We start from the raw sequence: 12,045 nt of genomic DNA, 5'->3' as shown, positions 1-12,045 counted from the left end.
TTATTTAATATTAATTTTTAAAGTTTTATTTAATAATTAGGAATTAAAAACAGATTTAAATAATTTAATAAAATGCTATTATGACATCAGCATGATGTCATGCTGACATCAACAGTTGACTGGTCAACTGACGAGTGGGTCCCGAACGTCATAGGCACAAGTTTTAATTAAGATTAAATATTAATTAAACAAATTAATTTAGTGGGGATCCACGTGTCATACTCTAATTATTCTAATTATCCAACTTAATTAATTAAACAATATATCTATTTATTTATTTAATAAAAACATTATTTTTATTTTTATATTTTAATTTTCACCTAACTTAAAGAGAGGGTGTGGGGCCTCCCTGTCATAGACAGCGGGGTGCGTTGGCCCCACCGGTAAGTGGCTTTAGGCCAAATACACCTTTTACCCACAGATACATATACAAACAAATAACGTATTCTCCATATACCCATATATGCAAATACATACATCGTGCATCTCATACATACAAAATACGTACGACATTTATACATACATACATACGCAAATACATCCTTTATTTTTATTTCTTTTTCACATCTCACAACTCCCACCTGTGTGTTTAACACAGAACTCAACGTCACAGAGAGAGGGGCACATCTCCACGATCACCTACACGAACCTAACAGCGTCGGATCGGAGCGCCGTTTGCCGGAACGGAACCGGGATGGCGCGAGGAAGAAGATGGTGGGAGGAGCCCGAGGAGGGGCTCACCGACATTGACGAGAGGGCCCGGTGAAGCCGGAGTTCTCGTGAGGCGGAGGTGACGGCGAGGAGGAGGACGAAGCGGTGACGGTGGTGGTGGTGCCGGAGAGGTCGTTGCCATCACATACAGTCATGCTTACAATCAGATTGCAAACTTCCCATTGATGATGATAACAAGATGGTACCATCACATACATCACACCATAGCACAACCGACGAGGTGGGGGCCTACCTCCAGCAACAAATTAAGAGGTTTACTTTGCCTAGGGATATAAATCTGAAACCTTTAGTCATGTAATCAAAGTAGCTTATGCCTGAATCGATCTACTTTTGGAAACTATTTATTTCGTGAAATTAAATCAGAACCTTTGCTGTCTCCGCCTCCATCATCTATCCCAAGGAGACTCTGGTAGTACCCTTTCACTCGCCGAGCTCCAATACCTACAAAAGCTTGCCATAGCTGTCCTCACAAAGCAAATGGACCATCAGTATCATTGAACCAAAATTATCATTTAAACAGAAAAGTAAATCTTACCTCTCCTCTCAAAGCCATTGGCAACCCACCACGAACTAAGCACTCCAATTCTTCTTTCCAAGGAGAATACCCTTCTTGACTTGCAACTCTATTTGTTCCTAAATCCGCATTGCTGATGTCAGCAACAGGCCCTTCGGTGGGTCAACCTTCTCTACAAATCTGGCAGCATCACTGAAATGAAGGAAGAAAACATGATAAGAAAAGGATACCTCTTAATTTGTAGAAAAGGATACCTATTAATTTACAGCAGGTTAATGGCTTAAGAGAACAAGTGAATATGTAGGTTGTATCCCTCTTAATTTGTATATGGGGAGGCAGAAGGAGGAGAAAATGACGAGAACTTATTCAGGAGTTTGTGTGTTCTGCTCGATCCTCCCCTTACTATCGCACAAGTCCATATTCTTCCTCTGATGTGTCTCTTCTTACCTTCGTCTTAATAAAGAAAACCAGTCCATGAGTATTTTTCGTTGCTTATCATCAAATGGCAAATAGAGCTCGTTGGTCGGTGATGCAGTCTTACAACCTGGCGAGGAGGGCCTGGCCGAGGTGCCGCGGGGGTCGATGACGATGCTGTGCAGCTGCTTGACGTCCCAGCCGAGCACGCGACAGACGACGGCGGCGAGCGCGCGGTGCGCCAGCGGCCTCCCGCAGTGCTTGGCGTCGCGCGCGTGGTGCACGAGGCTGATGCAGTCCCGGAACCTCCTGGTCTGGCTCCTTCCCTTCCTCTTCCTCCCCACGCACCGGAACTCCCCCTCCTCGGGGCTCGGCTCGTAGTACCCCGCAGCGCGGCGTCCCGCTCGAACAAGCCATAGAAGAACTCCTCGGCGGCGCGGAGGGCGTCCCGCTACGCAAGCGAGGCGGGGGAAGGCTGCGGCTCTAGCTAGCTGTAGACCAATCCAAAACGCAAAAATATCAGAATTTGAACCCGAAATATTCATCTTGAATAAAAGTTTATCAATTTGTAGCACCTAGTACTAAATAAAGTAGCCACACACCCCTTGAATATAGCATTAAAAAACCCAGGAAATTTCAATTGTGGAATTTTGGGATTTCAAACATGGGTGCTCATTGTACACCCGTGTTCAGTTTTAGAATGGGTGCCCGTGGTAATCTCGTTAAAAAACTAAAAAAAATCCTATGTATAGAAAAAAACTATTTGGATGAATCATATGCCGGACCGTATTTCCTTCACCACGGATACCATGGGCACCCATTCCGCACGAAACTGAAACCGGGTGTACAATGGGCACCCAGGCTTAATATCCCAAAATTTCAGAATTTTTTGAAATTTCCTGGTATTTTTTAAAGGCTATATTCATATAGGGGTGTGTGATACCTAGGAGCTCGAGTGCATTTCCCCTACTAACTACTGCTTGTTGTAATCTACGTTGCTACATTAGGTCAGTAGTTGTAAACATGGGAATGTCAGACTGCAAGTTGAGTACAAGGGTGATCTAGATACAGTTATATATGTTACAGCTTAGTTGCAACTGACTGGGTTAAGCATCTCCGACAGTTGCAGCGCAAGAAAAAAAAACCTTGACCAATACAAATGGAAGGCGGATGCCATTGACGTTCTCTGCTGAGCTTTGCAGTGTTTCGTTTCGTAACTTGATGTTTTGGAGATCATCAAACTTTAAATGAACAAGAAAGAATCATCCGGAGATATCAAATACAGCGGTATATATAATAGTAGGAGACAACAAAACCAAAGAAAAGTGTTGCATAGTGTAAATAACTTACCTGTTTTTCGATTTCCTGGAGGAGTGCGTTCTTGTGCCTAATCTTGTTGACGAGTTATTTGCGAACTTCCTTTTAAAAAGAAGATGGTAGCAATCAAACTACAAAGATAAATTTATTTTTTGTTAGCACGTAAATTTTGCACATATGATTTTGTTTTTTGCAGTTTGATGAGAAATGAACTTGAAAGTTCTCGGAGTGATGTCGACATTTAGGTTTGGTCCCAATCTTCTATGTTTGATGTTTGTTGTAACTTACTTGTCCAGTTTTCTGTTAGGTTGGTGTGTTCTGCCGTCATAGTTGCAAAGACAGTAAGGTGGCGGTGCTGGTTAGAGGTTCTACAACGTATGCATGTTTGTAATAAGCTATCTGGACCCATGACATTTGGCGTCCGACACTCTTTGTACTAATTCCATGCCAAATGAAATTGTGAGCGATGCTTCTTAATTCGAAAATCTCTACTTAAATGCAGAAAGGGAACAGAGAAATCCATATTATACAAATAATAGGAACAAACCCCTTGATCAATATGTGCCATGGACTTCAGCTCTGAATAAATTTCATCCGTAACCTGTAATAGACAGTAGCTTGTTGACGTAATTAATGACTCAAACGGGGAGAAAATAAATCAGTTCCCAAGCATATATCTTTGAAAGGCATGTTATGTATCAGAAAAAATGGCATGGCAGCAATGTAATAGAAGTATTGACTTTTATGCCTTTCAGCATTTAAATGACAGGATAATTGTTTTTCGTTGGCATTCAGGATACTCTTTGTGCTTCATAAGCAGACTGCACAATTATAGTTTAGATAAAGACATCCAAAATTACAGCAAAACTTCATTGATATTTAAACGTAGCAAAATCATGTGAAATGCTCATCAGATAAAAGTACAAGTGTGTTAGTAATTTAACTTTACATTCTGGCAGAAAAAAACTCACATCAAAAAGGTTATAGCGAAACATCTAGTACAAGGTATAACCCTCTATTGCACAAATATGACCTCGCAAAATTTCTATGAAAACAACTTCCTCTGACATAGAACCAGTGTAAACCAAAAGGTAACCGCAATGAGCGATGAACATTGCTGTATGCCGATATATCATATGTAATGTCACCAACATACCATCCTGTAAATCCCAACATGGCGTCAAGCGTAGCCTAAATTGGCCATTCTACAGAATTCAGTTGAGGTAAACAAAGAAATATTCTCCGACAAAATCCATCAACAAATGGAACCTACACGAAGATTGGAATCTGCTACAACATATCCACTATCCAGAGCAAAGAAAGCATTGGAATCCCATACATCCCTGTGAAGAACCCCAAACTACGCATCAAAGCGCCCAAAATGATTCCTTCTAGAATCGTTCCACAAACCGGCGGGGGCGGGGGCGAGCGGTGGCACCGGCGGGGTCGTGGGCGAACAGCTGCACCGGCGGCACCGGCGGGGGCGTGGGCGAGCGGCGACACCGGCGGGGGGCGTGGGCGAACGGCGCCAACGGCGGTGACGGGGGCGAGCGGCGGCATCGGCGGGGGCGTGGGCGAGCGGCGACACCGGCGGGGGCGTGGGCAAGCGGCGCCACCGGCGGTGACGGGGGCGAGCGGCGGCATCGGTGTGGGCGGGGCGAGCGGCGGCATCAGTGGGGGCGGGGCGAGCGGTGGCACCGGCGGCTGCGCGAGCGTGGGAGCGGTTCGGCGACGGGGAAAGGAGCCGCGAGGGCGATGGCGGCAGCGAGGAGGGCCGGTGGGAAGGGAGAGGGCGCGGTGCCGGCGTGGGGGTGGTGCGGCTGCGCGAGAGGAGCGGTTCGCACGAGTGCGGGGAAGGGGTCGGGAAGTGCGGGATCCCGTCGGATGGGGGGACGAGGGAAAGAGGGGAGACGTGGGAGGTAGATCGTACGATGTTTTTTTTTCTTTCTTGCGAGGTGGGATCGAGAGCTGGGAGGTCGAACCATCACGTTGGTTGAACCATCACGACGGCACATCCTGCTTTAATAGTAGAGATGTTACAAATGCACATTATATTCATAAACTCTAGCAAATCTGGTGCTGTATTTTGCTCAGTATTGCATAACGCTGATTCAGAAATACTCCTATTTGACAGCATCTGATTTATTACTAGCAGACAGCATCCGAATTCAGAAAACAAGTCCAGCTAGAAATTCACGGCATTGTTTCAAACCGACCACTGATCAAGGAAGAAGGAGGTGGTCCAGCGCCGGGCGTCCGTCAAGGCCTTTGCCGTCGTAGTGAGAGAGGAATTCCCCCACCGTGATGCTCCTGTACAGCGGCGGCGCCGACGAGGACACCTGTTCCTCGATGGGGCCGTACACCGCCGTCTTCCTCCTCAGGTCGGCATTGAAGAACGCCGCCACCGAGATCCTGGCCCTGTCCCTGCTCCTGTTGGCCACCACCCGGTGCTCCACGCTCTTCAGCCTCCCGTTGCTCACCAGCTGCAGCAGGTCGCCGACGTTGATCACCAGAGCGCCAGGCACCGGAGGGACGTCCGCCCACGCCGACCGCTTCTCACCGTCTTCGACGTCGACGAGCACCTGGAGGCCGGCCATGTCGTCCTGGAGGAGCACGGTGAGGAACGCCGGGTCGGAGTGCCGGCTGGTGCCGAGGGTGAGGTGCGGCTGCGGGCACGGCGGGTAGTAGTTGCTCACCACGCTGAGGCCATCCGCGCAGCCCATCTTCCCCAGCCGGCCCGGCGCCAGCCCCATGGCCTCCGACACCAGCTCCAGCACCCGGACGGCGAGCCGCCGTACCGCGTCGCCATACTCCAGCAGGACGTCCCGCACGGCGGCGGGGAGCTCCTCCAGCTCCGGCGGGTCCGGGAACGCCTGGCAGAAGAGGGTGTCGCGCCAATTGGCCGCGGGCGACTGGAAGAGGTCGAAGTTGGAGTTGAACCTGACCTTCCTGGCGAGGTCCCGGGTGTAGTACGGCGTCTTGGCCTCGGCCGGCGACTCGTGGAACCGCCGCACGGACGCGAGCATCTCGGCGAGGAGGCCGGCCCGTACGCCGTGGCTGACCACCTGGAAGAAGCCCACCGTCTCGGCCGCCGCCCGCACCTGGCCGACCACGTCGGGTCGGCTGCCCGAGAGGTCGATGACCGGGATGGTGGCGGCGGTGGAGGAAGTGGAGAGGGAGTCGGGAGGGTGGTGGAAGATGGGCGGGACGGTGGTGACCCCGGCGTCGACGAGGCCCTTGACGCCGGCCTTGGTGTCGTCGAACGCCTGGAGCTCCTGGCGGCGGTCGTAGCCGGCTTCACCTTTAGCGGTGGCGGACATGTTGCCGGCCGGCGACGGTGCTCTGTGGCGGAGATTGGGGGATCACAGACAGAGTGTTGGTCCGCGTGAGAGTTCGTAGGTTGCTTTGATTGCTGCTGTGCTTCAATCAGTCAATCGGTGATGTGTACGTACACGCCTCGCACGCGCGTGTACGTCAACTGTCATCTTAGTACATAGCGAACAACCAACCAAAGTTCAATGGAAAATATCACGTTTGGCCGATCTTGTGCCCCGGACGGCCGTAAAGTGTTTTTTACCGAGCCGGGAACTACCGGTGGTTCTTCGACCAATAGAATCTTACCGACTACTCCCTCCGTTCCTAAATATAAATGCTTTTAAAGGTTTCACTAATGGACTACATACGAATATATATAGACATGCTTTAAATTATAGATTCAATCATTTTCTCCGTATATAGACATCTAGTAAATCGCTGTAAAGACTTATATTTCGGAACGGAGGGAGTAAAAAACTGCATGGGTCTCACATCTTTGTATCTCAGTGTATTTCTTTGCTGTAAATGTATGAAAATGACATATCCGTCTCATTCATCATCCTCTAAATTCATCTATTTATTTTCTCTTTAACATTTCTAATAGTTTATATCTTTTAAACATAATTTTGTTTTTGAAACATTTTATATATTTGAAGTCTTAACACTAAGACCTTTAAAACAAGATCAACATTGGATAGATTTAGAAACACATTAAATGGTAACGTTTAATTTCACACATATTCCAGCAAAATCTTTTGTTTGGAATGAGTGAAAATATGTGAAACGTGTTCTTTCAAACATGTTAAATTGATTGTTTCAACGTGAGAAATAGAATATTTCAAATATATGAAATGATATTTGTTAGAACTTATGAAAGATATTTCACACTTATTTGAATTTCATGAAAATCATGTTTTGGAACATAGTAAAATTGGATTTTACTTGTAATTGTAATGCAACTTTTCATTGAAATTAGTGAAATATGTTTTTTAGAAATGAGTCAAATAATTTGAAATAAGCGAAATTTGTTGTTTGAAATGAGTAAAATATGGTGAAAAAATAAGTGAAATATGTTTTTCAGTTAATGTGAAACTTATATTTGTCAACATGTGAAAGTTATTTCACTCAACATATTTAAATTTCAAGAAAATCACTTTTTGGAAGTAAATGAAATTGGATTTTGAATTTAACTTAAACATGACTAATCATTGAAATGAGAGGAAACTATTTTTTAAATTAGTGGAATCTTTTGAAATTAGTGAAATCTGTTTTCGGAAATGAGTGAAATCATTTGAAATTAGTGACATCATTTTTATACGAGTGAAATCTACGTTTTGAATTGAGTGAAATATGTTTTTGAAATCAATGAAATTAAAACTAGTTCAAATGTATCCAAAATGGATGTTGTTCTAAAGATCTTCTCGCTATAATTTTGAATATATAAAAATATTAAATTTGAATTTTTGATTCAAAAGATATCTATCATCCAAATTTTCACATTGAAATTAAATGGAAGCTTTTTGCATGGAGAGAGAGAGAATACTTTAGAGTGCATGTGCTGCTGCACCCACAGTCCTCCATGTAAAAGCTGCACATTAATGGGTCCATGCCTGTTTTTGTACATTTTATCACTGCTTGTTAGATGTATTCAATAGATATAAGAGATTACATGTTTATACGCCGAATCATCCCACGAATCTTGACACGAGTGACGAGCGGTGGATCAAGCACAGGTACATCCCTGAACTAGTAAAAAAACTTTTTCGTCGGGCGGCCGGTGTAAGAGTCTGGTCGGTCGCCGCGCAGCCGTCCGATTAAGGCAAATGAAGACCATTTGATTCCTCTCCCCATGAACATGTCACTCTCTCCTTTCTTGTCCAATCATCCTTATCCTCATCACCTCGCACCAACCGCATAGAGTCACCGCTCCACTCGCTCTTCCTCACCGCACCCAACGATTCATTGCTTGCTCGCAGTGGCGCGCATCAACAAGTCGTCGTTGTCGTGGGTTTGAGGCCGTTGTCGTCGCAACCATGCCCGCATCTGTTGTAGCACGGTGTTGTCGCCGTCCCAACAATCTGGGTGGCCCATTGTAGCGTTGCCGACCACGGTCATAGCAAACTTTGTGTTGTCATCATTTTGTAGTGCCCGTCGAAACATCTCCTGTGGGCATCGGGTGGCCATCATGGCATCACCAGGCATGGTCATAGCAACAACGATGGCGTGTTGTGGCTCTGCCATGACCCGGTAGCTCAGTGCTCTATGGTTGCAGCATTTTCCGACAACGTTCGTAAGACGAGTCATCACGAATGCATCTCCGCCATGAACCAGATGCAGCTGTGCCATGAACCGGTTGCAGGCTTACAACCTCGTCGCCATAAGGTCACAGCTTTCGCAAACGATTGTCGTAGTATGTGTCACCTTCGCTAAGGCTGGTTGAAGTATGGGTTGTTGCCATCACTACTATAGAAATGGCTAGCACTGGCGGGTGCAAAATGACCATCAATGACGGGCTAGGGGTCCAGGCCAGCCAGCCACTGACCCCCCCACCGCCACTGCTAAAAGGCCGACGCCCGCCGCTGGTAATCAATTAGAAGTGGCGGGCATTAACTATAACCCGCCACTACTAAAGAATGCACCACAACAAGTGTGGCGGGCATTAACTATAACCCGCCACTACTAAAGAATGCAACAAGTGTGGAGCAAGTGTGCACTGAAGTAAGATGCATGAGTGGCGAGAACTGTGCTCTGCCCATCACTACTAGCAATTTTCAGATTTAAAAAAAAACACGTACAATAATAACTGTGAAGTACACAACACTGTTCTATTTATATATATTGTTCACACGTACATATAACAGCATATAGAAAATATATTTTTCTATACATCATCATTGATTTATACAATTATGTAGGTAGGCGAATAGCAAATCTATCTCTGGTTGTTGGACTATAAGAGCAACTCTAGCAGACCCCGCATCCTGCCCCGGCCCGCAAAATAACCGTCAAAGTATGGATCGGGGCAGAAAAACCTGCCCGACGAGACCCCGCATCGTGCCCCGGAAATATTTTTGCGGGGCACGGTAAAATCTCGGTCCCAACCCGTGTATTCGTGGGTTCCCCCCTCGCTACTGTGGTGCCATGCATATAAGCGGGAAGCGGTTGCTGGGGGACATTTCAGCCCGCGCTTTCCCCCACCAACCACCTCCCCTCTCCCCCCTTCGCCCAAGATTCTGGCCGCCAGATTTGGCTTTTGCCGACCGTCGGTGGCTGCGCCAAGCGATGGAGTGGTCGGGGAGCATCTCCCGCAGCCCCGGCAAGGGCACATCAGCGCATGCAAGGACGTGTTCGTCCTCCCGGTGCCGCCGATGATTTGCGGGCATGGATTCGTCCCGCCGTCCACCGGGCTCGGCGCTCGTGCAGCGGCTCTGTGGCTCGCCGTTGCTGCTCATACAGTGTGACGACTGCACGTGGACAGTGCCGCGGCTTACTTCGGGCACGCCGAACCACCCCGGATGGGTGTTCTTCAAACGCAAAAACAACGGGGTACGTGCGCTTGCGATATCTCATTCTTTGCTTCAATTGCAGATCGTCATTCCGAACATGGTTATTCTTTTGTGTAGGAATATGGATGCTCATTTTGGTTTTGGGAAGGCGAATACATTGATTTATTGATAGAAAGAAAGTTAATAGATGTCGATGCACTCCTTAGTAGAATAAAAAACAATGATGCGGCTGCATGTGCAACGCCTACTTCTTCCGAACCAAAGATGACGAATGAAGAATGCAAGATGAAGAATCCGCAGATCAACAATGAGTGCATGGAGAAGATATTGTTTCAACTAGTTGGAGAAGTTATGGAAGTTGGAAATCTTCTAAAATGCATACTTGTGGTTTTTGTTTTCTTTGGTCTTGCTATTCTAGCAAAGATGTGGTGATGTTTATGTATCCAAATGTTGTTGGAAAAGCAAAGAAATGCATTATTCTAGCAAAGATGTGGTGCAAATTTTGGTTTTCCGGGCTGAGAGGAGCTGCGCCAGAGCAGACCCCGCAAAGCCGACCTGTAAAAAAGCATATTCCGTGAATATGCTTTTTTACGGGTCCGTTATGCGGGGTCTGCATCAGCGGCCGTGCGCGCCGGCCCGCAAAGGCGTTTTTTCGCAAACTGCAAACACATTTTGCGGGCCGGACTGATGCGGAGTCTGCTAGAGTTGCTCTAAGTGTATACATCCCTAGCCTTGCTCATAAGCCAGCAAGCAACATAAAATAAGATAGAACCTATAGGCAAGAAATGTCACATGAAATAATTCAGAGAATTTGAAGGTAAAGCTTTGCTACATGCATATGTAACCTCCAGCAACATTTGCCTTCATATGCACTTCATCAAAGCTCAAAGTAGTTCACCATGGCACTTGTCCGCTTCCAAATTCTGAGCAAGAGAACCTACAGGCGAAGAAAAAGTAAAAAAAAATCACATAATTTCTATAAGGAAACTTGACGGAAGAGGGGTATTTTTGAGCATACTCGAAATTTAGGGAGAAATTCCATGTGTGGGTTCAAGTTAGGGAGAAATGAACTCCCTTAAGTATAAGTTTGTGATCAACATAACATCAAATGTTTCTTGAATTATATATGCGCCTTTGGAACTGTTGGGGAATGTTGCATGGGCAACAAAAAAAATCCTACGCACACGAAGACCTATCATGGTGATGTCCATCTACAAGACGAGATTTGGATCTACGTACCCTTGTAGACCGCACAGCAGGAAGCGTTAAGAAACGCGGTTGATGTAGTGGAACGTCTTCATGTCCCTCGAACCGCCCCACAAACCGTCCCACGAACCGTCCCGCGATCTATCCCACTACCCGTCTCGTGATCCGTCCCACGAACCATCTCGCGATCCATCTCATGATCCGTTCCGATCTAGTGCCGAACGGATGGCACCTCCGCGTTCAGCACACGTACAGCTCGATGACGATCTCCACCTTCTTGATCCAGCAAGAGGGGGTGGAGAGATAGAAGAGTTCTCCGGCAGCGTGACGGCGCTCCAGTGGTGGTGACGATCTAATCCTCCAGGGCTCCGACCGAGCTCCGCAGAAATACGATTTAGAGGAAGAACTATGGTGTCTAGATCTGAGTTGCACGTGGCAAAAAGTTGTCCCAAATCAGCCCTAAATCACCACTATATATAGGAGGGAGGAAGGGGAGGAGGCAGCCTCAAAACCCCAAGGTTTGGCCGAAATTGGAGGTGGAGGAGTCCTACTCCAATCCTACTTGGAGTAGGATTCCACCTTCCCACTTGGAAACTCTTTCCACCTTGTGTTTTTCCTTCTCAAACCTTATGGGCCGTAGTGGGAACTTATTCCAGCCCACTAGGTGCTGGTTTATCTCTTCCCATATCCCATGAGACCCCTTGGGGCGTGACACCCCTCCCGATGGTCCCCGGAACCCCTCGCGGCACCCCGGGTACACTACCGATGAGTCCGAAACTTTTCCCGTGACCAAAATAGGACTTCGTATATATTAATATTTACCTCCGGACCATTTCGGAGCTCTTCGTGACGTCCTGGATCTCATCCGGGACTCCGAACAACTTTAGGTTACCAACACCTATAACTCAACTATACCGAAACATCATCGAACCTTAAGTGTGCACACCCTGCGGGTTCAAGAACTATGTAGACATGCCCCGAGGTACTCCTCGGTCAATATCCAATAGCGGGACCTGGATGCCCATATTGGATCCTACATAT

The 12,045-nt window shown here is 47.0% G+C and overlaps 2 protein-coding genes across 2 annotated transcripts; both read right to left on the bottom strand.

Annotated features, from left to right (window-relative positions):
- Positions 1–1,156: 1,156 nt before the first annotated feature.
- On the bottom strand, positions 1,157–4,648 carry LOC123396668. Its single transcript, XM_045091541.1, has 7 exons — positions 4,388–4,648; positions 4,046–4,168; positions 3,927–3,929; positions 3,778–3,798; positions 1,694–2,151; positions 1,268–1,438; positions 1,157–1,192 (listed from the first exon to the last, which is right to left on the bottom strand). The coding sequence occupies exons 1-6, from the start codon at positions 4,646–4,648 to the stop codon at positions 1,366–1,368; spliced, it is 939 nt and encodes a 312-aa protein (XP_044947476.1). The 3' UTR covers positions 1,157–1,192; positions 1,268–1,365.
- Positions 4,649–5,011: 363 nt separating this feature from the next.
- LOC123407181 (DIBOA-glucoside dioxygenase BX6-like) lies at positions 5,012–6,523 on the bottom strand. The gene has a single exon (XM_045100262.1). It carries the CDS (start codon positions 6,295–6,297, stop codon positions 5,200–5,202), a length of 1,098 nt encoding a protein of 365 aa, XP_044956197.1. The 5' UTR covers positions 6,298–6,523; the 3' UTR covers positions 5,012–5,199.
- Positions 6,524–12,045: the final 5,522 nt, after the last annotated feature.

Source organism: Hordeum vulgare, chromosome 1H (assembly GCF_904849725.1).
Source record: "Hordeum vulgare subsp. vulgare chromosome 1H, MorexV3_pseudomolecules_assembly, whole genome shotgun sequence".
NCBI classification, from domain to species: Eukaryota; Viridiplantae; Streptophyta; class Magnoliopsida; order Poales; family Poaceae; genus Hordeum; species Hordeum vulgare.
Note: the sequence above shows the minus strand (reverse complement) of the source record. Positions and strands in the feature narration are given on the sequence as shown.